At 60.9% G+C, this 25,641-nt stretch overlaps 3 protein-coding genes across 8 annotated transcripts; 1 reads left to right on the top strand and 2 right to left on the bottom strand.

The window, feature by feature from the left end:
- Nucleotides 1-490: 490 nt before the first annotated feature.
- EXOSC1 (exosome component 1) lies at nucleotides 491-3,031 on the bottom strand. 3 transcript variants are annotated; one of them, XM_086751696.1, is made up of 8 exons: nucleotides 2,951-3,031; nucleotides 2,530-2,645; nucleotides 2,292-2,366; nucleotides 1,555-1,643; nucleotides 1,285-1,318; nucleotides 1,098-1,148; nucleotides 917-1,001; nucleotides 491-777 (listed from the first exon to the last, which is right to left on the bottom strand). In XM_086751696.1, the coding sequence occupies exons 1-8, from the start codon at nucleotides 2,979-2,981 to the stop codon at nucleotides 671-673; spliced, it is 588 nt and encodes a 195-aa protein (XP_086607822.1). In that variant the 5' UTR covers nucleotides 2,982-3,031; the 3' UTR covers nucleotides 491-670. The 3 variants fall into 3 exon arrangements, with proteins under 3 accessions (XP_086607822.1, XP_086607824.1, XP_086607823.1); XM_086751697.1 differs by having other exon boundaries at nucleotides 688-824; XM_086751698.1 differs by lacking the exon at nucleotides 2,292-2,366.
- A 160-nt stretch (nucleotides 3,032-3,191) lies between these two features.
- ZDHHC16 (zDHHC palmitoyltransferase 16) lies at nucleotides 3,192-9,072 on the top strand. 4 transcript variants are annotated; one of them, XM_086752573.1, is made up of 11 exons: nucleotides 3,192-3,267; nucleotides 5,365-5,617; nucleotides 5,845-6,039; nucleotides 6,285-6,373; nucleotides 6,596-6,624; nucleotides 6,823-6,956; nucleotides 7,184-7,231; nucleotides 7,817-7,902; nucleotides 8,192-8,315; nucleotides 8,390-8,460; nucleotides 8,828-9,072. In XM_086752573.1, exons 2-11 carry the CDS (start codon nucleotides 5,381-5,383, stop codon nucleotides 8,940-8,942), a joined length of 1,128 nt encoding a protein of 375 aa, XP_086608699.1. In that variant the 5' UTR covers nucleotides 3,192-3,267; nucleotides 5,365-5,380; the 3' UTR covers nucleotides 8,943-9,072. The 4 variants fall into 4 exon arrangements, with proteins under 4 accessions (XP_086608699.1, XP_086608701.1, XP_086608700.1 ...); XM_086752575.1 differs by having other exon boundaries at nucleotides 8,192-8,310; nucleotides 8,828-8,967; XM_086752574.1 differs by lacking the exon at nucleotides 7,184-7,231.
- A 437-nt stretch (nucleotides 9,073-9,509) lies between these two features.
- MMS19 (MMS19 cytosolic iron-sulfur assembly component) lies at nucleotides 9,510-25,440 on the bottom strand. The gene is made up of 31 exons (XM_086752850.1): nucleotides 25,288-25,440; nucleotides 21,266-21,314; nucleotides 20,378-20,478; nucleotides 18,687-18,772; nucleotides 18,194-18,268; nucleotides 17,547-17,616; nucleotides 17,219-17,347; nucleotides 16,947-17,008; nucleotides 16,583-16,669; nucleotides 16,203-16,277; nucleotides 15,878-15,955; nucleotides 15,435-15,573; nucleotides 14,882-15,036; nucleotides 14,557-14,635; nucleotides 14,174-14,299; nucleotides 13,783-13,864; nucleotides 13,326-13,423; nucleotides 12,804-12,944; nucleotides 12,445-12,600; nucleotides 12,122-12,221; nucleotides 11,857-11,959; nucleotides 11,678-11,752; nucleotides 11,419-11,545; nucleotides 11,235-11,335; nucleotides 11,101-11,157; nucleotides 10,803-10,989; nucleotides 10,607-10,689; nucleotides 10,349-10,513; nucleotides 10,204-10,263; nucleotides 9,979-10,079; nucleotides 9,510-9,900 (listed from the first exon to the last, which is right to left on the bottom strand). Exons 1-31 carry the CDS (start codon nucleotides 25,394-25,396, stop codon nucleotides 9,873-9,875), a joined length of 3,084 nt encoding a protein of 1,027 aa, XP_086608976.1. The 5' UTR covers nucleotides 25,397-25,440; the 3' UTR covers nucleotides 9,510-9,872.
- Nucleotides 25,441-25,641: the final 201 nt, after the last annotated feature.

The following is a 25,641-nucleotide window of genomic DNA, read 5'->3' as shown; positions in this document are numbered from 1 at the left end:
GGCACAGACGCAGGGGTGCAGAAGGCGTTCTGGGGGAGCAAAGCACAGCTCCACAATCCCTGCCAGAGAGGGTGACGCCCTGCTGCGCAGTGATTTTTAAGGCTTTGGGTGTGGCACACCCTTGTCCCCAGAGGCAGGCAGGGCACGTGTGGCTGGAGGAGATGCGGCGCCCCGCGGCTCGGCCGCAGCCCATTCTGGTTATTGGGGCAAGGAGACGACCTCTTCTCCGTGGCACCAATGTGGGGAAACCAACCTGGCGAGGTGAGCGCCTGGAGCCAGCATCGCGCAGCCGCAGACCAGAGCTCTCCTGTTCACCTCGCTGCGGCAAAGCCGCTGGGTTGCTCCCCTTCCGCAGCAGCGAGCCGGAACACGTGCTTCCTCCCAGCCGCAGCGCTGGGGAAGCTGTCCCCTCAGCAGCTCCGCTACGGGAGCCAGACCGGCGGGCAGCCCCGGCCGCCCCTCTGCGCTGCAACTGAGCACAGCACAGAGCTCTCAAAAAAATATTTATTATCCACAAATAGAAAATCCATCCTGCCAGCGAGGGCCCATCCGGCTGTTCCAGCCTCTTGGACGCGTGGAGGAGGCTGGAGCCCAGGGGCTGCCCTGGCCCCACGGACCCCAGCCCGGCAGCCCCTCGCCCTGCAGGGCCCCTGCTCCCCCCTGGGGGCTGCTAGGTCTGCAGGAACTGGGGCTGCACGCGGGCCACCTTACGGAAGTCCTTGGTGTGCGTCTGCGGGCACTGCATCTCACACCAGCTGATGGGCACCATCTGCACCCCTAGGGACACCACATGTCAGGGGGTTCCCCTTCCCGAAATCGCGTTCCTCCACGTGGAAAGGGAGGAGGCCGTGTCAGCTGCCCCTCAGGCAGGGATGAAACAGACCACTCTGAGCCCAGACCCAGGGCCCGTCCCTACCTGCCTCGCTGTGCGCTACCACCACGCCCAGCTCATTCTCCGCCGTGCTCAGCAGGTAGTTGGACTGCGCGTCCCCCAGCGAGATCTGGTTTGACGGGGGTTAAGGGAACGGCCTCCCCCAGGGGACTCCAGCGAACCCGCTGTCCCCAGCCAGCCCTCCCTGCACCAGGGGAAAGGATACGACTTTGGCCAGGACTATGTCACCAGGGCGGAAACTCTTGTACACTTCTACCTGCGTGGGAGAGAGCAGGCAAAACCGCGCAGCGTGTCGGGCTGCTCCTCAGCGGCAGGGTGTGCGCCCCGCCACCAGCAGAAAAGAGGAGTGGGGGCAGCTGCGGTATTACAGTTGCTGGCAGAGCCTCACTGACCTTATCTTTCTCCGTGGCTCGAATATCTTCTCTCCTGAAAACGGAGACGGAGGGATCTCAGCGGCAGTGAGCGAAGGCAACTCTCCAGCCCACGGCAGGAGCTGCCCCGGCCTCCCTGGGTGCTCGCCAAGACTTGCTGGACACCTGCCCGGTGCTCGGGGCACAGCTCCTGCAGGGCAGCCGGCTGCCCTGCCCGGAAAAGCCTTCCTCCCCCCGTCAGGACGGGGTGCTTGGGCACCTGGTCCACAGGGAACCCAGCCCTCTCCCTACCGTATGGTTCCCCGGAAGGTGGACTTCAGCGGTGTGGAGCCGACATACAGGATGTGCACCTTGGCAAAGCGGGAGTTAATGCTGCAAACCTGCCCAGAGGGAAAGGGGGATCGGTGCCAGCACAGGCCTGCTCTCACCCCAGCGCACCCCACGCCAGGCAGGGAAAGGGCAGAGTGCAGGCAGGACAGGGAGCTCGTGTCTCACTCGGCCTCCTCCCCCTTGTGACCAAAAAAGAGGTGGCGGAGGCGGGACGCTCGGCAGCGAGCCAGGAGAGGAAGATGACACTTTTCCAACTCAAGATACACGAATAAGGCCGAGACCTGCCGTGACCCCAGTCCCTCTCCCACCATCAGAACCATAAGGAAACTAATTCCTGTACCAGCCTTCCTCCGAGCTGCCCCAGGCACTGCCCTCCACACACCCTGCCCCAGAAAGAGTTCTGGAAGGGAGAGCAAAGCAAAACCTCTCCTCAGCCCACTTCAGCCTCAGGGCAGGCAGCAAGGGCAGGGAAGGGTGAGAGGCAGATGTCCCCCATGCCATTATCTGGCTTCTTTGTGAGTGAGGTACTCAAGGGAGCTACCGGGCTGCCTCTGCCCTGCTGGGAGTTGTGCAGAGAGTATCAACGGGCGCGGGGGCTCCGCATCCCGCTCCATACGCGTGCGGGAAGAAAGGTCAACATGGAGCAGAGAGAGCAGAGGCCATGAGGTGTGCCATCATGGTGCACTCTGGCGCCCTACCTTGCACGTCACCACGGCCCCCACGTCGGGCAGGAGCTGGGACTCGGTGTCTCTCACCACCGACACAACAGGCAGCTGCAGGGCAGCAGATATCAGGGTTAGCTCAGGACACCGTCTGCGTGCAAGCTCACAGCAGACGCTGTCAGAGCCCAGTTCTCCAGCTGGGAAGGGGCTGCGCAGCCTCGGTGCCTGGCAGCCGGTTGCAGGGAAGGGCAGTGCATGCCGTGGCTGTGCTCACCCCGCTGTCCTCGCTCCTCTTCTCCAGGCAGCCAGCCAGCGAGGAGAAGATGAAGCCGTGCCGGGTGTAAGTCCCGCTGCCAGCCGTGGCCTCCTCCGCGCTGCACAGCCGCTCGCCTAAGAGACGGGTGCTCAGGGGGTCCCAAGCTCCACACCGCCCCGGGCCTGCCCTCGCCCGCTCCCCGGGCACGGTGCCCGCTCCAGGCCGGCCCAAGGCGGCGGGGCAGCCCCCCCACGCCCCGGGTCAGTCCTTTCCTGCATCCCCCGCGGCAAACCCCCTCCTCACAGCCCCCGCCCGCGGCTCCGGGCCGCCCTCTCCCGTACTCCCGTACTCCCCTACTCTGGGCACCGCCCAGCCACCCGCTGTCCTAAGCGACCTCCAGTCCCGGGAACCCCCTCCCCTACCCCGGGCCTGTACTCACCTGGGACGCAGTACCGACCGGGAGGCGCCATGTTCGCTGCTGGGAGGTCACCCGCAGAAAGCCCTCACCCTATTGGTCCCCGCCAGCAAGACCGCGCTGTAAGCGGCGCGGCTACTGGCTCTCTGCTGTCCGGCTGGGAGCGCGGGCGCTCTGCTCGCTGGGAGTTGTAGTCCGACGCAGGCAGAAGGCTCTTCCGGCATGCTCTGCGCGGCCGGCGCGCAGGCGCAGAGCGTGAGGCGGCGGGCGCTGCCGGTGGGGCCGTGAGGGCGGCGGGCCGCCGGGCATGGAGCCGGCGGGCGGCGGGGCGCGGGCAGCAGGTCGGCGGCACCGGGGGTCGGGGCTGCTGCCGTGGGGTGTCACGGGCCTGGGAGGGGCCGTGGGCCTGCAGGGTGCTGGGAGGCAATGGAGTGGGGATGCTGTGGGGCTGGGAGGCGGGGATGCTGTGGGCTTGGAGGGGCTGGGGGTACTGTGGGGCTGAGGATCCCGAGTGTTGTGGGGCTGAGGGCTTTTTGCTGTTGGTATGGGCAGCCTTCGCGTGGTGGGGCTGGGTGCCAGAGAACGAATTGGCGCTGTGGGGCTGGGTGCTGCTGGACTGGAGGAGCTGGGCGTTGTGAAGCCGGGTACCACAGGAGGGTGCCACAGGGCTGGGCCTGGGCGGCTGGAGCCTGGCAGGAGCAGGGCCCTGGCTGTGGCTGTGCCAAATCTAAGCTTCCCTCCTGCCCTGATGTTGTCTGTGGTCTTGGCTGTGCTGGTGGTTGGTGTCCCGTCCTATCCCCATGGGCAGGGTGAGGGCCAGGGAGGATTCACGGCTCTGCTGCAGCCTTGTCCCTGTGCCTGTGCCACTATCTGCAGGCAGGTGCCCAGGGGCAGAGGGAGGTCCTGCCCTGTCCCCAGCAGTGTGGGCTCCCTGCTCAGCAGCCACCAGCTGTCACGGTGAGGAAACCTCTTTCATCGGAGCTGGAAGCCTCAGGGAGGGGAGAGCCAGCTGGGTGGGGAGGTGCTGTGTGTTTGGAGGGGACCCCAAGACCTGCTACTGGCTGCAGTGTTTTGTTTCTTACCACGCTGACAATGTGGGGACAGGTGCCATTCAAAGGCTGCACAGCAGGAAGTTGTTACTCTGCTTCATACCTGATGAATTTCAGAGGAAAGCCCTTGGCAGGGTGAAGGAAAGAGGGTGGCACTGGGGTTTGCATATCCCACCTCGTCCTTACCAGGGTACGGGAAGCCTGGGCAGGAGCCATGCCTGTGACCTGGGGTAGGCTGGTGTCCTTGCATCCAGTTGCCCCCAGCCTTGGGGTCAGCCCCATGCTCATCTGGCAGGGCAGAAGGTTGCCCCTGGCTCCTTGAGCACCCATCTGGGTGCTGCAGCTCCTGCCCTGCTGCTGCCCACAAGCTGTGCAGTGGGTACGGCAGCACAGGGAGCCGATCCCCGCTAGAGGGATTCTGTGGTGTGGCACCACTGCCTGGCACTGTGCCGAGGCGAGCGCTCGGCCCGGGCTCAGAACGTGCCTTGGCAGGACCCTGGGGCAGCCTCACTGCTTAATATTGATGGGCACTGCCTGCATGGAGGCCTGGGGGCCCCAGCCCTGCAGATCATTTTCCTGGCTGCTGGGCCGGCTCGAGTTCCTCCTCACTCCCAGCGCAGTTCTTGGGTGGGACAAGGGCCTGAGGAGGCAGGGGAGTGCTGCACAGCGTCACCTCCGCCTGGGGCTGCCCCTGGGCTGCTCCTTTGCTGGTGCGTGGCGTTGTTCAAGGTGGATCCAGGCTAGGGGAAGGAGGAAGTGTTGGGACTCTCGGTGTGGGGCTGTGAGGTTGGGAAAGGTGGAGGGTGGCCTCTGCAGCTTGGTCCAGAGGTAGAGGTGAGGGGAAGTAGCATCCAGGCCCTGCTTTTTGGAGGTGAGGAGAGGGACTAGGGGAGGAGGGGCAATCCTGGCCTGGCTCCTCCATGTACATCTTGAGCAGGTTCCTCTGTTCCTGAACCTGCTGGGAAGGGCTGGGTCTGGGATCATCCCTGGAACTGGCCCAGCATCCTGGATGCTCATGCCTTCTCTGGTTTCCTCTGAGTCAGACTCTCCGTGTTGCTCCCCCAGCCCCCTCCCTGCCAGGAAAGACGAGATGGGACCAAAGAGCATCTGAGCCCAGATGCCAAGGGGCCTGTGCCCCCTGCTCTATGCAGAAAGCCATCCCAGCTACAGTGGCTCCATGCACTCCAGGAGCCTGGGCTCAGCTCCCGCTCCTCGGCATCCTTGTGCAGGGCAAAGGCAGGCCCCTGCCCTGCTCTGCAGGCAGACGTCCAGCACAGCCGGTGCAGGGAGCTGCGCAACCAGCATCAGCACGTCCGGGAGGGGAAACCCTTCCTGAGGGACAGCCAGGCAGCAAGGTGGCCTGCCCACGCTGAGCTCCTCTCCCTGCAGGGGTGGTGCGGCAGGGATGAGGAGCCGGCAGCGGATGTTTGCGGCGGTGATGCGCCTGCTCCTCAAGTGCCTGCGGCTGGGCCGGCGGCGGCGGTTTAAGCTGGTGCGACAGGCGGAGCAGCTGTGGCACTACGGGCACCTTTGCCTCCGCTCCCTGCTCTACAACTCCTTCACCAACGGCGACGTGGTGCTCGACTCCCTCTTTGAACCCATCTACTGGCTGGTGGACCATGTCACGCGCTGGTTCGGCGTGGTGAGTACCCTCACAAGGCAGTGGGGCACCAGCCTCTGGGGACTGGGTTGAGCGTACTGCTGGGGCAACTGAGGCTCAGGGCTGCCTGTGCTTAAGGCAGGAAGGGAATGAGGACCTCAGCGTGTGGTTCAGATTGGTTTCCTGTGGCCATATCCTGCCTGTGCCTCTCCCCAGGCAGCGACGGGCAGGCGCTGCCCACTCCGGTGACCCAGGCCTCTTTCCCGTAGGTGTTTGTGGCATTGGTGATCGGACTCACGAGCTCCGTCGTGGCCATCGTGTACATCTGCCTGCTGCCCCTGATCCTGCAGACCTACACGCCTGCCTGGATCTGCTGGCACCTCGCCTATGGACACTGGAACCTCATCATGATCGTCTTCCACTACTACATGGCCATCACCACCTCGCCCGGGCACCCGCCGCAGGTGAGGCACTGACCAGCAGTGCAACCTCTCCCAGTAAGGCACTGGGGACCAGCCACAGACAGTCCCTGGGGACAGCTAACCCAGCCTGCTGGTGGTGTTGCAGGCAGCCTCCTCCAGATTGGGGCAGCTAGGCTGGGCAGTGCGGGGTGGGAAGGCAGAGGGGGTCACAGGGGAGGTGAGGAGCGTGGGGAGCAGGGGATGGGTGCAGGGCTTGGGTGCACAAATCTCTTCTTACCTGTGCGCAGGCCAAGGGCGATCTCACCGGCGTCTCCATCTGCAGGAAATGCATTGCCCCCAAGCCAGCTCGCACCCACCACTGCAGCATCTGCAACAGGTAGGGCTCCCTCCCTCTGCCCATCGCAGCACTCAGGGCAGCCTCAGGGACCCCTCTCCTTGCCCCGTGGCACACTGCAAGACCTGGGCCCCTTCCCCTCCGCTCTGCCAGCTTCTTGCCTCATCTCTCGCCCAGCCCACAGGGCCGAGGGGGCTGCCTGTCCCCTCCCAAACATGGTGCTTGCGCAGGCACTGACGCTGGTGCTGCTCTCCTCTCCCCCAGGTGTGTGCTGAAGATGGACCACCACTGCCGTATCCTTATGCAGTACTAACCCGCGGCGCTCTCCCGGGCGGACCCAGCCCTGCTTCCCCCTGCTCTCCCTGCCCTGCTCCCCTCCCGAGCCAGTGAGCACTGGGAAGGGGGCTGGGCACGAAAGAACTGCCCTGGTCCCTGGAGTGGGTTTGGACCCATGGTCTGTCACAGTTACATACCTTTAACCCCAAAGGCAGCCTGGCTAAACAACTGTGTGGGACACTACAACCACCGCTACTTTTTCTCCTTCTGCCTGTTCATGACCATGGGCTGCATCTACTGCAGCATCAGCGGCTGGGAGATGTTCCGGGATGCCTACGCAGCCATCGAGGTGAGCAAGCAGGCCCTGGCCCTTGCCCTGCCGTGCACTGAGGCCGCCTGGACTCCCCAGGCTGAGCTTGCAGAACAAGGCTGGGCCAGGCCTGGCCTGGCAGTGACTTTGCTTCCCTCTCCCTCCTTCTGCAAGGCCCCCAGCTTCCCTGGTTCTGCAGGGGGGGGAGGAGGAAGGGCCCCCTCCTCCGAGACATGTAACTAGTGCCCTGTTTTCCATCCCCCTAGAGAATGAAGCAGCTTGAGAAGGAGAGACTGCAGGTGGCTGCCAACCAGGTGGGACATCCCTGCCCCACAGCTGCTCCAGGCAGTGTGGAGCAGAGCTGCCCTGCAGGCTGGGTCCTGCCTGGGGCCCTGCTCTCAATGAGCACCCCACAGCCAGAACCAGCCCCCGTGCTTGTCTCGTGTCGGAGCTGGGGCTGGCCAGGCAGCTCTACCACGGGCACTGCCTCCAGCAGCTTGGGATCTGCTTCCCTGCGTACCCAGGGGCTTTGGCTGGCAGCAGCTGCTTGGCATGCGCTGCTCAGACCCTGCTCTCCTGGGGAAGCTGTGGCAGCGCATACACATCTCTCCCTGAGCGTCAGCTGCGGTGTGGTGTGGTGTCCTGACCGGTCCCACGGCTGCTGCCTGCCCCCTTACCTTCAGCCCCCTGCTTCTCACTTGTGTGCCAGCTCTCAAGTGTCTGTCTGTTTCATGGTTGTCTCAAGCTGCCTCCCTGTCACCCTGGCTGTTGTGTTGGTTCCAGCCGCAGTCCTTTCCAGCTGTCCGAGCTCTGCAGCAGCGAGGGGTGCCGCAGTCCCCCTGTCCGGCGTCAAGCTGTAAAGCAGTTTAGGTAATCCAGCCTCCCTGGTTCTTTTTCAGACGTACTACCAGACCCCACCGCCCACCTTCTCCTTCCGCCAGCGAGCTTTCCACAAGAGCGTGGTCTACCTCTGGGTCCTGTGCAGGTACGGGGGCCCAGGCGCTGGGGGCAATGGGGGGAGCAGCAGGCAGCCCAGTGACATCGCTCACCCTCTGCCTCCCCGGGGCTGGGCTGGCTTGCTCTAGCACAGATGTCCCTGCCCTGCCAGCTCTTGGGCCACAGAGGAGGAGGACAGGTTTTGGCCCTCTGTCAGAGGGGATTAGAAGAGCTGACCCACCTACGTGCGGAGGATGTGGGGAGGCAGCCTCAGCCCCCCAGAGCTGCAGCACCAAGGAAAGGCCTGTGTGCAATCTGCTGTCCCTTGCCATCCCCAGCTCAGTTGCGTTGGCCTTGGGTGCCCTCACGCTGTGGCACGCTGCCCTCATCACCCGTGGGGAGACCAGCATCGAGCGGCACATCAACAAGAAGGAAAGGCAGAGACTGCAGAAGAAAGGCAAGGTGAGCACAGCCCGCAGTGCGGGAGGGCTGGCTAGGGCAGAGCCAGACACGATGCGTGTATCCCTGGCCTGCAGGTCTTCAGGAACCCCTACAGTTACGGCAGCTGGGATAACTGGAAGGTGTTCCTGGGTGTGGACGTGCCAAGGTAAAGCCCTGGGGAAGCCCCTGCTTGGGAAGGTGGTGGCTCAGCAGTGCGTGGGGGTGCTGGGACACTGGGGCTCTCCTTGGGCAGCTGGGGCAGAGCAGGACAGCGAGCATCCCATGCTGTGTGCTGCTCTGGGCTTTGCAAGGTGCAGAAGACCCAGGCATCAGCTGCCTTGTGGCTACTCGGTCCTGCCCAGTGACAAGCTCTGGCCTGCCCAGCCACCCCCTTTGCCAAGAGAGACTCTGCTGTGGAGCTCAGCCATAGTGGCAGCTCAGGGACACGGCCTCACAGCCCTGGCTTGGCTCTGCAGAGCTCAGAAGCACCACAACTTCAGCTTTTTGCTGTGGCCTCACTCCTCTCCCCACAGGCACTGGCTGACCCGTGTCCTGCTGCCCTCTCCCCACCTGCCCCACGGGACGGGCCTGAGGTGGGACCTGCCTCCCTGCGTGACCGAGCAGCGCGCACCGCTCCTGGCCATCTGAGGCCTGGGTGCTGCCGACGTCCCTCCCCGCGGGCAGGGGAGCGCACAGGGGACTCACTGCCACCACAGCTCCCTTTGGCCCAAGTGCCTGGCAGAAGGTGGGCGCTGGCACGCATCGCTGACTGGATCCAGAGCCACGGGACACTCTTTGGACAGTGTTGGTGCCTGGATGCCTGCTTTCTTGGCTCCTTGGTGGCTGCAGGCAGCCCTGGGGAAAAGGCGGCAGAGCTGCTGCTCCTCACTCTAGCGGAAGGTGCTGCCCAGGCCAGCACAGCCCAGCTCAGTTCTCTGGCACGGCTGGGGGCAGGGGATGGGACCCCTGCCCCCCAGGCACTCCCCAGGGAGCCTTTTTAAGACCATCTAATAAATATTTGTTTTTTTAAGGGAGCCTGGATCTTTTCCCTGGTGGAGGGCACGGACTGCTGGGGACTGGGGAGGAGAAGGACCCCCGCAGTTCCTCAACGTGGAAAGAGGAGCAAGGGCCTGTAACCAGCAGCACCTTTAGCTACTCAACATAAGCGAAGGGCACTGGGCTCCCAGCCCGAGCTGCATGGAGACCCCCACAGTGTTACCAAAACAGATATATTTATTCCTCTGGCGTGTGGGTTGCCACACATCGTACGTGCGTGCACAGGCCTGCCCTCTCCACTCACACAGGGTGAGTCTGTCCATCACTGTCCCTGGCTGCAGCAGAGGCTGAGCAAGCCATGAGCGGCACAGCTCCTTCTCTGCTCCGCGTGCCGGGAAGAGGGCAGGGGTGTCAGGAAGGTGCCGCAGCAAGGGGTGCTGTTTGCTGGCTCCCACGCTCCAGCCCCAGTGTTTGGGGCAGTACTGGGCTCCAAGAGTCCGTGGCATCAGCTGGATGTGGCTTGGCAGGTTAGCAGGGGCCTGGTCAGATTGTTGGTCAGCGTAGGGAGGGGACACAGGGTGCTCACCTGCCCGGGCTCCCCAGCAGGAACCTGCAGGGACAGAGATAGTGCCATCAGCCACGTCCCCAACATGCCAGCGCCCCAGCAGCTCCAGCCACACGCACTCACCATTCCCCCCGTGCTGCCACCGCCTCCTTCCGCACCAGCCTCTTCTTGTCATCCAAAGGCTTGGCCAGTGCCCGGATAACTCGGGCCTTGTACGGGAGCAGCTGTAGGATAGAAAGGGCTCTCAGTGAGAGAGCTGGGTACCAGTTCCCCTCCAGGAGGAGGTTTGGGACCCCCTTGCCCCTCTACATGGAGATGCCGGCAGTAGGCCGCTGCAGGAGCACTTACCACTGTTGTGGGCAGGCTGGTAAGCGCATGGGCACAGCGCAGGGAAGCGATGCGGACATCCTGGAACAAACAACAGGAGTGAGGGCAGCCAAAGGGGCAGGGGCAAAGGAGAGGGGTGTGGGGGGAAAGGAGGGGGCACACGCACCATGGTGGGGCTGGAGGTGAGGCTGAGGAACTTGGTGACCAGTGTGTCGACGTGCAGGCTCATGATCTGGGGAGCTTCAAGCAGCAGCGGCTGGAGGCAGTTCAGCGTGGAGAGCTGCACCACGCGGTCCGAGCAGGACAAGGCCTCAAGCAGGAGGGAAAGCAGCTGCGAGTGGGGAGGACACAGGAGACATGAGTAACTGCCAGCCACGCACTCTGCACTGCCACAGTCCCCACCGCCGCCAAGGCTGGCTCTCACCGTGGGCAGCTCCGTCACCAGCACGGGCTTGGGGAGGTGGTTGAGCACATGGGACAGGCCCTTCAGGTAATTGGCCTTGACGTCTGTGGAGAGCAGAGATGGTTACAGGCAGCCAGAGGAAGGAGGGGAGGCCGGCTCAGGTCCCCTGGGTAAGGGGTCACGGGGTGGCGAGGCCGGGCTGAGGGTGGCGGCTCACCAGGGCCAGCCCTGTGGAAGCCCTGCACCAGCTTGGGGACATTGTCGGTGAAGAAGCGCTGGCGGAACATCATGCGCACGTCCGCATGGCAGCCCTTGTGCAGCACATCCGGGGACTCAGCCATGAGCAGGGAGAAACCGTCGGCTGCAGCGGGGCCCAGCTCCGTGTCACCCAGCAGGCCCAGCAGCTGCGAGGGAGAGAGCCCTGAGGTGGGGTGCCCTGCTGCTGGAGGGTCCCAGCCAGCTGTGGGGGGAGCGGGCAGACTCGTTAGACATCACTCAGCTCCACCATCACCTACCTTGTCCGTCAGGTAGGAGCTCAAGGGGTGGTAGCGCAGCACCAGAGCTTTGGTCACCTGTGAAGGCAGAGCAGAGTCAGTACCAGGCCGTCCCCCTGGCTCCCCCCTCCTCCTGCACCCAGGCCGGGCCTTACCCAGAGCAGCAAGGTGAGCGCCTGCATTCGGCGGGGCCCCTCCGCAAGGCCAGGCTCCATCCTGTTCACTGCAAGCTGCAGGATCTCATCCAGCTGCTGCCCTGGGGACACAGAAGGGACATGCTGAGCCATTCCCCTGCCAGCAGTGGGCAGGGACGCAGGGCATCCTGCCCAGCCCTGTTACCTGCTGGGTGCTTGTTCACCAGCCCCGCAAAGCACTTGGCAGCTGTGGTGGCCGTGAAGGGGCAGTTGCAGGAGCAGCTCAGTGCCAGCAGCTCCCGGAGCAGCCGTTCCTGCTGAGGAATTGCCACCTGGAAGAGACAGAGCATTTTACAGCCCCGAGCCACAGCTGCTCCCTTCCTCTGCCTGTGAAGCTCGCTGTGGACCCTGGCAGGAGAGCACTTGGTCAGGGCCCCTCTCTACCCTGCTCCCCACCAACTTACGTTGCGAGGTAAGGAGCAGACAAAGGCCATGAGAAGAGCAACCAGGCGTCTCTGTGCCTCCAAACACTCCCCGTCCTGCAAGAGGAGAACAGTGCCTATGTCATCACGGTCCTTGCTGCCAGCCTGTGCTGACATCCTCGTTCCCTGCCCCTGTTCTAGCACCCAAGCATGCAGCATACCTCGAAGGGCTGGAAGGAACCAGGAAAACTGTTCTGGGGCAGGAAGGAGATCTCTCCGTCCAGGAAGAGGGGCACCACATGAGACACGCTCTGGGCAGCCAGCCTAGGAGGAAGGAGGCACTGTGATGTGATGCGCTGGGGGGGTCACCAGAGAGGGTATGTCCCAGGAGATGTAGAGTCCCCCTGAACAGATGACAGCGGGGGAGACACAGCCTGCCCCCTCCCGACACCACAGTGCTCAGCGTCCCTCCCCAGAATCACTCACTCAGGGCTCAGATGGGTGGTGGCAGCACTGATGATGGGGACCATAGCGGCCAGCACCTCCTCCTCTAGCAATGCCTTGCCCAGCAGCGGGTGGGTGCTCTCTGCAGGCAGAGAGGAAAGGGACACGCTGGTGCCCGCTGCCCAGAGACAGGAGGCAGGCACAGCCCTCTGACCCACACCTACCGCGGGGCAGGGCTGCTCTGCCTCTGGCAGGGGGGACGGGGCCCGCAGTGCCCGCGGTTGCCAGAGGGCGGCAGCAGCAGCGCTGGCTGCAGGCTCGGGGACCCCAGAGAGCCCGGTGTCCGGCCCCAGCCGCCCACCTACCTTGCAGGGCAGCCTGCACAGCCATGGCCAGCAGGCAGGGCACCACCGTCTGGTGGTAGTACCAGCAGCCCTCCGCGTCCTGCTGGCACTGCAGGGCCACGCGGTGCAGGCTCTGACACACAGACACCACATCTTGGACATTCCCGGCCTCGCTCCCTGCAGGGAACAAATCGCGGTCACACCAAAGAGCCGCAGCACCCACCTCCCACCCTGATCTGCGCTGGGATCTCCCTCCTCCCACTCCAGCACTGGGATTCACAGCCCAGCCCTGGGCTCCTCGCCTCATTGCCATCCCCAGTGAGGGAGGCAGCTCCCGCCCAGACACGCTCTGCGGAGCTGCCTGCCACGGGCTGCGTTACCTTTCTGCATCTTCCGGAGACGCTGCAGCAGGACGGGGACGGTCTCCTTCACGATGCTGGTGTGAGTGGACACGGCTGCCAGGGCCTGCAGGCAGCGCTGCTGCAGGGAGCAGTGGCCACGGGAGCTCTCCTCCTCCCGCTCTGAAAAGGAAACACACCTCAGGGGTGCTGGGGTCACTCCAGGCCCCCCTCACCCAAGGGCATTAAGGGCCCAGACCCTGCCAGGGTGGAGAGCGGGAGGCAGCAGAGCAGAACTAGCCCACGCCAGGCCCAAGACACTGCCTGCTCTGCGACTGGACAGCTCCTCCCAAAGCTGATCCTGGCTGCGCAGGCCAGTTGCCTGCACCAGGCATGGCCTTCCCTGTGCCAGCACCACAGTGCCTGCGCTGGGAATGCCCCAAGGAGAGCCACCGACCTAGGTCACATGGCACAGCCCCACTGCTTGGTAGGAGCCAAATGGGGATGGGACAGGTTTCACCCCAAAACCAGACATCACTCCCTTCCGAAGGCTGCCAGCCCTACCTGACTGCAACTCCTCTTCAAGCCTGGGTACCATGTGTTCAGAGAAAACCTTTGGGTAGATGGGGGCCAGAGATCCAGCTGCCTCCATTGCTGCTTCACTGCCGGGGGGAAGATAGTGGGAGGGGTGATGTGAGCACTGCAAACTCGGGGATGCTTGCACACCAGCTGCACAGATCTGGGCCATAAAGTGCCTCCAGAAGCCCATTTTTCAGCAATGTGCCTTTTCCATCCTACTGGCAGACAGAGCAGAGCCCCCTGCTTTGACAGACCCAGACTTTCTAATTTCCAGCCCATAAATCACCTGGTTTATCCCTTTGCCCTTACACCCACATGGTCTTTTAGTTCAGACAGTTCCTGTGCCTTCCCCCAGACTGTAGCCCCTCTCTGCAGCAAAGCCAGACTTTGTTCCTCTCTGCAGAGTGTGGGGTGGCTGCAGGGGCGCCAGCCCACCCCTCACCTGCTCTGGGAATCCTCCTCATGAAGAGCGAGACGGATGAGGTGATCCACAATCAGTTCCAGGTCAGAAGGAGACAGGAAGCCTAGAACAAGAGCTGTAGATGAACCCTGCCCTTGGCTAAAGCAAAGATGCCAATGTTTTGGACAGCATCCTTCTCCCTTGCCCAGGCTAGCAGCAACTCAGCAGCATGCCAAATGCCAGAGAGGCACCCAACACAAACAGGAAAGAGTCCAAGTGTCCCTGGAGCTCACGGCCTAAGTACAAAATGCTGTCGCTGCTCCTGTGCACCTACAGGCAGCAGGCAAAGACGTCCCAGCAGCCATGTGGCACCGTGTCTCCCAGAACAGAGTGACACCTCCCTCTACCTCCCCAAGGGAAACAAGGCACCAACCTTGCAGGGAGCCCAGGACAGTCAGTGTCCTGATCCCGACCAGCTGCAGCTGCACACTGGGATCCGTCAGTGCTGAGAACACCACAGAGCAAACCGGGGCTCGGAGCGACAGCAGAGTGCTCTCATCTGGAGAAAGAAGCACGGAGTCATTGCCACTGCCTGGTTGTCACTGCAGAGCCATCACCACAGCAGCTGACAGACCCTTTCTGAGGCCCTCATGGCTGACACCCAACCATGCAGGGTCCCTGGGACACAGCAAGGGGTTGCAGATGCAGCCGCCCAGGTCAGTGAGATTTCCTTCTCCGGCAGCATATGGGAAGCTGAGGTCAGAGCCAGCAGCCCCCTGGGAGATGGGTGCCTCCAGAGGGACCAGCCAGCCTCACCTTCTTCCACATGTCCCCAGTTCTGCTGCAACTCCAGGAAGCCCAGCAGCATTTCCAGGACTGTCCTCCTCTGGCTGCTCTGCAGGGACACAAAGGTGTAACCCAGATCATCGTCGCTGCTGGGACACAGCTGTGCCTCAGCCCAGCGCTGCGAGGCCAGAGGGTGCCTCAGCCCAGCGCTGCGAGGCCAGAGGGTGCCCACAGGCTCCCCACCCACAGCCAGGGAAGGACACCCGCTTTCACGCCCTGCTTCTACCAAGCCCTGCAGAGCCAGCGGGTGCACTTGACCCTGCTGTCTGACGGCAGAGCCCGGGGTGCCCCTCACCTGCGTGTGCTTGGTGTACTGCTCCAGCAGCAGGGGCAGGACGCTGTGGGTGAGGCGGTGGTAGGCACGCAGGGAGGCACCCGCTGCTGCCTGCAGGAGTTTGGCACTTGGCCACACCAGTTTCATGTCGGGCTCACACAGATGGTGCCTGCAATCTGAGATAGGCTGGGCGTCAGCTGCAACAGCAGAACTCCCCTGCCTCGCGTACAGGGATGCAGCCAATATCTGGGCTGGGACATGCTGCTGGGGCGCAGCTCTGAGCTGCAGCACAGCCTCTCTAACAGAGCTGCTTCCTCCAGCTCCAAGCGCACAGCACAGCCTTGGACACCCCAATCCTAGCAAAGAGGGAAGCAACTCAATCCAACAGGCATTTCCTACTGTGACCCCTTCTCCTCCCTTCCTGCAGCCAATTACCTTGGAGAAGCCAAGTGTGGCTGCAAGGGCCAGAAAGAGAAGAAAGAGGCTTCAAAGAGAACAAGAAGGCAGATCTCTAGCTAGGAGGATGCTTGCAGGCCTGGCTGCTCGGGGCAGGGTAGATCTCTCTGCTAGATACCTTGCAGGATGCCGCTGAGGAAGGAATCCAGCAGATCCTCAGTGTCAGAGCTGAGCACGGAGCGGGAGAGGCAGGCAGAGAGGGCGTGCAGTGCGGCCAGGCACTCCGCCTCGACCTTCTCGCTTGCTGTCTGGAACACCTGCAGGAGAGGCCGCAGGATGAGCTAAGTTCCGTGTTGACCCCAACCGCAGGCTTCACCCCCTCAATGCAGGCTGAAGGGCTCAGGCTCCCACCTCACTTTTTGAACATACAGTATGACACATCCAAGCCCTAAGGACATGCTGATAGGGCTGACCTGTCCCCCCACTTTTCAGCTAGGGCTGTCCAAGGCCACAGGTAGGGGCTGCTGGGACATACGGGACCCGCCCAGTCTGTCTGTGAATGCCTGCTCAGCAGGAGCCCAGCTGTGGTGGAGCATTTGTTAGGGGCCCCGCAGTACTCACCTCCCTGCGCAGGGATGACCAGAGGCTGGGAAGGAATTCCTGCAGCTCCTTCTGTCCATAGATGGCACAGCAGGCAGTCTGCAAGAGGGAGCCAGGAGAAGCATCAGAGAGAAGCCAGTACCAGGAGGACACAGAGCAGGGACACTGCCCGGTGTGGCAGGCTCATGCTGAACTGCACAAACCACTCAAGGGAGAGAAAAAGAGGAAACAGTGATGCAGGCCAAACTAGGACCCTGGAAATCGTGGCTCTGTGAGAGAGAGTCTCTGGCTGGCAGGGAGAAGCGCTCAGAGGTGCGGGCTGAAGGCAGTAGGGGATCCCCCTTACCAGAGTCCGTAGGGAGTCAAGCTTGGCACTTTGCAGATCTGAGTCCATCTTCTCAATGAGCAGAGGGAGGAGGAACTGCAGAGAGAGGTACTCAGACTCAGCCCACCAGCTGGTCCACAGTCCTGCAGGGTGGCAAGCTGAGCCTCTGCCAGGAGAGCTGACGTGGAGGGATACCTGCAACAGGCAGCTCCTTCCCCGGGTGTCAGGGTCAGCACCCTCCCCATGCCCAGCCCCAGCAGGAGACAGGGCTGCCCTAGTGCAGGCTCCTGGTCCCAGTTGTTCCCTTCCCACGGAGCCATAGTGGGAGCTGCAGCACTATGAAATGCAGCCTGTGCTCAGGAAACAGTGGGGTGCTCAAGAACCCCCTAGGAGCTTCCTACCTCAGCAAATTGGGGCGTGGAGGCCAGTACAGCCCTGAGGCTCAGGATCAGGTCTTCTCTCTGGATGCCATGAGGGTCATTGGGGGGCTGGAAGGGAAGCAGAGAAAGCAGGTCACCAGTCAGGAAACCTCCCAACCCAGTCATCAGCTGAGGCCACATCACTTCCTCTCCAGCAAGGCAGCAGTGATGCCAGTCACTGCAGCCAGCTTGGCACCAGCCTGTCAGCCTGGGTACCACAGCTCACAGCTAAACACTGCCCAGCGAGGACTCTTGCCCACCCTCCTCTCCCATTCCCTGGAGGAAACACGACCCCCTGAGAAAACACCAGGAGGAACAGGCTGTGGCACAGGGCAGACTCACTCACTGGAGTAAAATCAATGGGGAAGTAGCAGGATGTCACTTCAAACAGCTCCTCCACAAAGGGACCTGCCAGGAAAGGACAGACACATGAGCAGAGAGGCTGGGCAAAAGAGGCACAGCAGCTATGCCTAGCACCTATGATAGGCTGGCTCTGCAGCTTCTAAAGCATGTTAGGGACCACTCCAGCCCTGGTCAGACCGAAGGGCCATCCCTCCAACAGGACAAAGAAAAGCGACATGTCCTCCAGTCAGCTCTGCACAGTAGGCACAGGCTCACCCAGGGCATAGTTCTTGGCAATAAGATCACGAACGATCTCGAAGGCCACCAGCAGGTTGCGGGGATCCTTCTCCCCATCCATCACCTGGATGAAGCCGAAGGTGAAGTCAGCACCCAGGCCCTTCAGCTCTGCAGAAAGAAGAAGTGTGAGCAGATGTAGGACACCAGACCTCACCAACATGGCATGAAATCAGCCCCGTTTCCTCAGCTCTCCCACAGCCCTTCCAGCTCTTCCCAGGCAAAGCAAGAGAGACCCTGGAAAAGGCAAAAGCAAGCCATTCTCCCAGCCTGGACAACCCCAGAGTCGTTCTGGCATCTGCCCCCTCACCTTCCTCCCTGGTGCTCATGAAGTTGGTGATGATGCTGTAGACTGTGTGGCGGTCCAGCTGCAGCAGGGACTGCAGGGAGAAGCAGAACAATCAAAACAAGCTTCCACAGATGGTGCCCACCACCCAAGGGCAGCGCACGCTCTTGAGAAGAAGGCAGGACGCTGAGCAGCTCAGCTGCTGCCTCCTGGCACACAGATCCCATTTATCACATGCAAAGTGTGCACATGCCTGTGCAACGGCACCTGAACATGACTGTGTCCACCACTGCATCAATGTACCATCACAGTCACACCAGGGCCAAACATACCACTCAAGGCCCTGCCAGCATAAACAATCTTAAATTGGAGGAGAATCTGGAGGCTGGAGGCACTTAAACACAGCCTGGAGAATACAGCAAAGGAAATAATTCCCCCAGGCTGAGAGAAAAGAAGACAGTGGCTGCACAGGATCCTCGGCTGCTGTCTGCCTCTGGCTCTGCAGTGAGCCATGTTGTCTCTAAGCTCTGCAGAAGCACTGCACTGCTTCTGAAGGATGTGCTACACTGCACCATTACTGACTGTGCTCAGTCCTCAGGGCAGGCGGGCCATCCCCAGACACTCAGGGAGCAGAAAGAAGGGATAGGAAAATGGGAAATCACATTGCTTACCTGCACATGTACCTCCTGGAAGATGGCTTTGAGCACAGACACCGCTAGCCCTGGGGACAGCACCTCACACATGCTCTGGGGACAGGAAAAAAAAAGCAAGAATAGAAAACCATGATGGCAGCCATATAACAGAGCTCCAGCCTCTGTACAGCAGCCACCTGCAGGATCCTCTCCTAGAACAGCGAGAGCTCCCCACTCCCCCAGACAGGACAGGATAAGACGCCTCGATCTGTGCTGCTCCCCAAGGTGCCCAGGAATTCCTTGCCGCAATACCAGCATGGGGCAGGAAATCAAGGCAGTCTCCTCTCCCCTGCCCCTCCGCAAGGGGCCCAGCAGGAGCACGGAGGAGACAGAGCAACACCACCAGGCAGCAGCGGACAGCCCAGCCAGGCCCTGTTTGACACGCTGCTCCAACCTGTACCTAGGGGTTGCACCTCCCCAGCACCCTTCTGGAGCACATCCTGGCGCTGCAGGCTGTGGGGCATGAGCTCACCAGCGCTTGGAGTCCCTGGAGCACCGAGGGGATCACAAGGTGATGATCTTGCAGCCGGTTCTCATAGAACAGGACCAGATGCAGCACTGTCAGAAACAGACATCAATGTGTGTCAGTCCCAGGAAATGCAGCTGCCGAGCATCAGCCCCAGCTCTGCCAAAAGCAGCTGCTGGATTAAGAGCGAGCACATCTTGCACTGGTGAACGGGAGGAACCGCCACTGTTGGGTGCACCCACCTGGCTCCAATGCCCTTGCCCTCCCCTCATGAGCAACCCACATCTGACCACAGCACGGCAGCACCCACCTCTGGCTGCTGCAGAGGTGCTGGAACTACCCGAGAGGCATTTGCCCTGGCCTGTCCAAACATGTGGGTGCAGACGTTAGCAGTGAAGCAGAAGACGCCTGCTCAGCGGAGGCTGGAGGATGTCGTGGGGTGGGGCGCAGGGCTGGAGCAGGAGCTCTGGCTTCCCTGCGCTTGGCTCCACAACACGTTCCCGGCCCCTGAGTCACGGCCATGGGCGCCTGCACACCCCGGCCCTGGGGAGTGGTAGCAGGAAGCAGACTGGAAGAGCCGGCTAGCAGCATCCTGCGCCCACAGCTGCTGCAGAAACTCACCCCCCCAGGAGGCAGCCTGACGCAGCGCTTGAGAAATGAACTGCGTGAGGAGGGACACGAAGGGAGATGGGACCAGTTGAGGGTGTCACAGCAGCTGCCTGTGCCTTCCTGGAAGGTGGCTCTGCCCACCCTCCTGCTGGTGACTTGGCTCTAACCCAGCTCACTCCCCTTGATCAGCTGCCCTGACTCTGCCAGGCATCCCCACTGAACCTCCCCACTGCCAGCTGCCCCTCCACGGCACCCCAGTCCCCATCACAGTCATCACAGCTGACTAAAGCTACACCAGTAGCTAGTCTGTCCGTCTGTCTGTACCCTTATCTGCGCAGCTGCTCGCGGTGGGGCACCAGACTCACACTTAGAGAGAGACAAATGCCAAGGACTAAGCACCTTCTACTTCCATCCTTCCCTTCTTCCACCTCAGTTACCAGCTGGGCCCCCTTGCCTTGCCGGCCTGCTGGCATAGGTTCAGCTACCCATCAGCAAGGCTCCCAGTTCAAGTCAAAGTTTGGCAGCACTTACTGGCTTCCCCCACTACCAGCCAGTTGCTACGGGGCATGTAACACAGCCAAACCTTCTCCTCGCCTCCATGAACAGGGCATCTTCCTCTCCCAACCCTGGTTCTACTCTCATCCTTATGCTGATCTCCCCTTCTCCCCAGGCCCCAGGGTTTCCCCAGAGTTAACCTGGGCAGGCCGCAGGGCTGCAGCATGACTCGCTTTGTGAAAGATGGTTTTCCCGCACTGAATCACCACCCAAGGATTTTGACATGCACATGTGTCCCGAAGGCGTCCCACGTGGCGCTGAGCACAGCTGGGTGTGCAACACCCACACACTGCCAAGGGCACCAGCTGCAGCTGGTGTGTTCAGGGAGTGACCTGAATTGTGTGGTGAGGTTGGCAAAAAGGCTGCAGCGTGAGGCCTCATGCCCTCCTTGGACTTTGACTCTCAAGAAACATGTACAAAGTTGTCACAGTGTCAAATCAATCCCTTTCCCAACTGCAGGACAGACACTTGAGTGGCACAGGATTTGCCCCCAACTTGCCAGCAGCCGCTCAAGGGCCCAGAGCAGCCCTTACCTTCCTTCTCCTGGAGCAGGGAGTAACACTGGAGCAGGACTTGTGACAGCAGCTGGATGCCTCGCCCTCGCGTCCGAGGATCTGTGTTCTCCAGGCAAGACCTGGCCCAAGTGGGGAGAAAGCCCAAGAGGCCTGTTGTGAGCAGGGACACCCAAGCAGGAAGCACATCCTGAGCAGACACATTACAAAAACAAAGAGGTGCTGCTCTCAGGCAGGGGGGCGGTGGCCTAATCCTGCCTGACTTGCTGGCAGAGTGGGAGCAGACTCCTCTTCCCCTGACGGTGCTGCACGCATGTACCTGGCCCCAGAGCCATGCAGCAATAAATCCAAGTTCTCAAGTCAGACCAAAGAAATTGCTCTTGCACTATGCTCTGCACCTGAAACTCAGGCTCCCAAGATCATAAGGGCTGAAAAAGGGCAAAGGCTCTTACAATGAAGCAAAACAGCTTGGGAGAAACGAGCCTCCCTGAGTCCCAGGCCACGACAGCTTGTGGACAGAAGCAAAATCTGAGGGCCAGGCAACTCGTGATGTGGTGATGTGCAGCTGTGTGCTCAGGCAGCTCCTGCTGGGGACAGTCCCAACTGAGAGGAGCCCTGCGGCTTGCTGCCTGCCACAAGACCTCTCCTTGATCCTGGGGGAGCATCAAGACCTGCTCCAGCCTTGCTCTTTCCCAAACGGCTGCCAAGTCCTGGGAGGACAAAGCATTGCTCAGCCCCTGTGCTGTGAGCAAACAACATCCTTGCAGGCCTGCATGCTGCAGTATGTCTACAGCACTGAAGCTAGCTCGTCCTGGACAAGCACTTGTTTCTTTCTCACTCTCCCTCCTTGTGGGAATCTCCCCTGCAAGGCCCTTACATGATGTTTAAGATGTATAAGGCTTTGCTTACCCCAAGGCTTCCACAAGCTGCAGCACAGTCCAGCTTCCATCTTTCAGCCCTGGAGAAAAGAGGTAGAGTGAGTGAACCAAAGAGATTCCCAAAATGTCAGTCAGGCATGGTGCTGGAGATGGATGTCAGCAAGCATCCCCCTGGCACCACAGTGGGAAAGGCTGGCCAGGTGCTGGCACCTCACTAAGCACCGAAGAAGACGTGCACTTCGTTGGAGGAGCCGCCTCCAGCCCTGCCTGTGAACACCTCTGGGACCAAGAGCTGCCTTGACTGGATCAGAGCTGAGAGCAGGCAGCAAGGGGGGAACTTGCCTGCACTTTGCCTCTACCTGCAGCTTGGCTGCATTTGTCACCAATGCGTGGCTCTCGAGAGAAGAAGCCTCGCTGTGCTTCACTTCGCTGAGATGCCAAAAAATACTTCTCTAATGTGAGCAAGCGGGGAGGAGTCAGAGGGCAGCTCCCCAGGTGCTCTCTGAGGGAGAACAGCCCAGACACTAGTGATCACTCACCTTGGCTCCGCCACCTCCACGCTATGCTGAGCAAGACCTGCACAAACTCCCTCCAAGATGGAGGGCATGGAGAAAGGCGGCTTTGCGGTTAGACAAAGATGAAGCGTTGGGACTCCTGGAGTCTATTTCCAGCTCTGACTCAGACACTCTGCTAGGTTGCCTCACTCACCTCCTACCTCAATATTCTTGCAACTCAACTGAGGGAAGAGTCACTCCTCAGGAGGCTTTGATAAGGACCTGCTGCATCCTACAGGAGCCTTGGCAGAAGGGCTGGTTCTCCACTCCCCCGACCCACCACCAAAGCGACACCTTCCCAGTAGGAAAGCTCTGTGCATGCCCTGTGGTCAGACATGGGGTGGGGGGCAAGGGACTGCCTTACCTTCAGACCCCTAACCTGTAGCTCATGTGGCAAGGGACATTGCTGGGAAACAAGCAGCACTCCTCTCACTCTATGGGGACAAACCAACTTTGCTCCGCAAGAAAAGCACCTTCCAGTCACTGAGACTCACTGTCTTTGCCCAGGAGTACTTCCGGGCACTCCAGAGGGCCCTGTTCATCCCTCTGCCCTGCTGAACTCTTGCCTACACAACTGACAGGGCACCCACCCCCTCTGAAGCCTAAAGGTTTCATTTAGGGCTTTCCCAGGCTGTGTCTCAGCTAGCATCTTCTGCTGTTGCAAGCATTCACTGCTCATCCTAAGCAGTTCACTCCAGTATAAATTCATGTTCTTCAGAGAGTGGTTTCTGGGGATGGGAGAAGGGATTACAGTGTTTCCTGACAGCAGGCAGCCCTGACTCCAGAGATGGAGCTTCCGATCCCACTTGGCACAGCGGGGAGAGAGAACCGACTGAGGGACAGAACAATAAGGGGAGCTGCAAGGAAGAAGAGGATCCCAGCAGGTCTCAGAGTCAACAGGCACAGGCTGAACACAGGGTGCTTTGAGCAAAAGCTGTGAGGTGCTGGCAAAATTTCTTGCAGAAGAACAATAGTGCAACAGAATGCAGGTGCTGTGCACCAGCACAAAGCAGAGTGGACTGCTAAGAGAGCCCGTACAGCCCCTTCATATCCAGCATCCCAACATCTCACTCTGATAACTCATGAAAAGCCCTCGTGCCTCTGAACCACTGTGCAGAAGGTAAAAGACAAATGCCATCTCTGCGGCCAAGCACTCTGCCTCTCTGCATTTTCAGAGACTGAAAGTAGCACCTAGACAAAGCAGCTGGTTTCCTAATCAACAGGAAATAGCTGAACTGTAATGATCAAACCACAACTGGCTACTGATGCTCCCCGTGGTTAGCAGCCCCTTCGCATGGCTACAGCAAGAGAACTCACTCTGTTCTCCTGGCCCCGGGGGCGCGACCAGCTTCCCCTCGCGCGGAGCAACCACACCAGCCCCGACAGCGCGACCTGTGAGCGCTGCCTCCTGCTCACAGGCAGAGCCGCGCAGGCCATGGCTTTAGCGCCAGCACAGCTACAACTGGACCTGCCTCATCAGCACAGTGAAACTTCTGCCTCCACATCCGGCAGCAAAGAGTTCCCAAGGTTAATCACGCACCTTGAATCCCAGTACTCCCGTTACCAGGAGGGGCTGCCTTCCTATTCTGGCGTCACTGTAGCCCGAGAGGCTAAACAGAAGCAAGCCACTTACCCTTTGCTGGCAATCAGTCTGCCCCCTTTCCTGACACCTCTTCCCCCCTTTCACGCAGTGTCCTTCACTTTTGCACACTTTCCACTCTTGTCCCCTTCTCACACCCTCAAAACGTGCGCACAGCATTCACAGGGAGCAACTGATGGATTTCTGTAACAGCAGTATTCCTCTTTCCACATCCTTTAATAAAAATGAGTTCAGCCTCCTTTTGCCACCCACTGACCTGTGCAGTCCGAGCCGCCTGTGACAGCACCGAGGCCTTTCTTCCACTTGCCAAGTCACACTCAATTTAGCACTCAGCAACACATGGGAGAAGCTCAACGTGTTTCTTCCAACAATTGCACAATGGCCACAAGGTTAGAAAAAAACCTCCCCTTTCGCTCAAGGATACGTGATGCAATTTAATACTTTCTGATGTGTGATTCTATATGAGGTCAGAGGGGCCAAAGGACACTTGCCAGCTCCCTCACTTGTCAAGGTAGGTTTGCCACAAGCGCCATACGGCTGACGAGAGCAGGGCAGGGGCAGCTCTTCTCTTTGTACGTCTTTGAAGAGACAAAGCTTTCTCTGGGCGCTTCTGTAACATGACCACAGATGACAACAGCAGCTGTAAGGTTATCTTTCCCCTCCTCTATCCCAAATATGTCAGAGTCTTTGTGCAGCTCTTTTGCAACATCTTGAATGTCACGTAGTTCACTGAATTCCTCCAGATTTTCTTGGCATTTTCTTCACTCTGCATTACACGGACCACCAGCTGACCTTCCTGTTTTGCCAGCTCATCTCATGCCCAAGATACCATGGATCAGTTCACAATCCATCAGTCTTGGGAAAGGTCTACAAGCTACTCCTCTGCGTAACATAGCCTACATAGCCCTTCTCTATTCTCTCAACTCCTGTCCAAAACATGCTGAAGCCACTGCATAAAAACACAGATCTGTTTTCTTATCCGTAAAAAGCCATGTTCCTGAAGCTGCACATTCCCTAAAATAACAAAGTCACCAAATCGCTGCTCGAAGCAGAAAGACAAATTATCCAAGGAAACCGAATGCCTCAAGCCCTGCCAGGAAAGGAGGAGAAACCACAGAGAGGGTAGTCATAGGCCAGACCCCAGAAGCATGGGCCTGCAAAGCCAGTGCATCGGTCATCTCCCACAGTACCTTGTCAAGGCCAGGAGCTCCCTTCCTACTACCACCCAGCCACAGCCACCCCCCGGCCAGACATATCCAGTACCACCCCACAGCAGCTCCCACTGCACTCCAGACTTCCAGTCTGGAGTTCTGCAGCCTCCTGCTCCCATCAGCTCACACATCCCATGCCATATCCCCTACCCTAAAGCCCCATTCGCTGCTCCAGGGCAGCTCCCAGCACCACCAGTAAACCCAACACTTTCAATCCCACCCTATGCTCTAGATCAGCCATCTAAAACCCTGACCCACCCCACAACTCTGCCTTCACTCCAGCTCCCAACAGCCCTGCATCTACCCACACCCACCTCTGCCTCGTCCCTAGAGCCCCTCACCCCACACCCGCCCCACAGCCCCTAGTCCTCATCCCCCACTTTCAGTGCCCAGCTCACAGCCGCAGGCCCTGCCCACTGCCCTATGCCTTGCCCCACATCCAGCCTTATGGCCCAGCCCCACAACCCACGGCCACACTCTGCCCCACGCTCCACAGTCGGGCCTGCGCCCAGCCCCACAGCCAGCCCCACATCCCCACGGCCAGCTCTCAACGCCCACCTCACACCCCCACGTCCCGCCCCACTGCCCCACCGCCCCCCAACCGTGCCCACGCCCGCCCCAGGCCCGGCCCCGCCGCCGTGCCCACGCCTGGCCCCGCCCCGCAGCCGCACCCACACCCGCCCAGTACCTGCTGCCACCTCCGCGGCGCGCCCGTCCTGCTGCCCGGCCACAAAGTCCTGGACGGAGGCGGCGAGCGCCGCAGCTCCCGCTTCCGCCCCGGCGCCGGCCGCCGCCATGACACCCCGCGCCGAGGGCAGCGGCCGCCGGCCCTCCCGCCGTGCGCATGCGCTGGGCCCTGGCGCCGCGGGCGGTGACAGCGTGCGCGCACGCGTGCGGCGGGAGCGCCCCCTCCTCACACACACACCACACCCCCCCCCCGCCTCGGGGCTGGCGCGGTACGGCGGTGCGGAGGGGACAAAAGTGCTGCGGGAGCGGGTGCGCGCACGTGGGCGGTGCCGGTGCGGGCGGTCACATGCGCACC

The sequence above is a fragment of the Chlamydotis macqueenii genome, chromosome 7 (assembly GCF_036417535.1).
Source record: "Chlamydotis macqueenii isolate bChlMac1 chromosome 7, bChlMac1.mat, whole genome shotgun sequence".
Classification (NCBI taxonomy): Eukaryota; Metazoa; Chordata; class Aves; order Otidiformes; family Otididae; genus Chlamydotis; species Chlamydotis macqueenii.
The sequence above is the reverse complement of the archived record's forward strand: the minus strand, read 5'-3'. Positions and strand labels throughout refer to the sequence as shown.

Excerpts from the sequence above, each read along its gene's own strand:
- EXOSC1 (XM_086751696.1), bottom strand. The coding sequence starts at position 2,981 with ATGGCGCCTCCCGGTCGGTACTGCGTCCCAG. Across the intron at positions 1,319-1,554 it reads ACCTTCCGGGGAACCATACG|GAGAGAAGATATTCGAGCCA; the intron begins GTAGGGAGAGGG and ends CTCCGTTTTCAG. Across the intron at positions 1,002-1,097 it reads ACATAGTCCTGGCCAAAGTC|ATCTCGCTGGGGGACGCGCA; the intron begins GTATCCTTTCCC and ends CCGTCAAACCAG.
- ZDHHC16 (XM_086752573.1), top strand. The coding sequence starts at position 5,381 with ATGAGGAGCCGGCAGCGGATGTTTGCGGCGGTGATGCGCCTGCTCCTC. Across the intron at positions 7,903-8,191 it reads TACCTCTGGGTCCTGTGCAG|CTCAGTTGCGTTGGCCTTGG; the intron begins GTACGGGGGCCC and ends TGCCATCCCCAG. Across the intron at positions 8,461-8,827 it reads CTGGGTGTGGACGTGCCAAG|GCACTGGCTGACCCGTGTCC; the intron begins GTAAAGCCCTGG and ends CTCTCCCCACAG.
- MMS19 (XM_086752850.1), bottom strand. The coding sequence starts at position 25,396 with ATGGCGGCGGCCGGCGCCGGGGCGGAAGCGGGAGCTGCGGCGCTCGCC. Across the intron at positions 18,269-18,686 it reads TCCAGGGACTCCAAGCGCTG|AGCATGTGTGAGGTGCTGTC; the intron begins GTGAGCTCATGC and ends TCCTGTCCCCAG. Across the intron at positions 11,753-11,856 it reads GTTCCTTCCAGCCCTTCGAG|GACGGGGAGTGTTTGGAGGC; the intron begins GTATGCTGCATG and ends CTCCTCTTGCAG.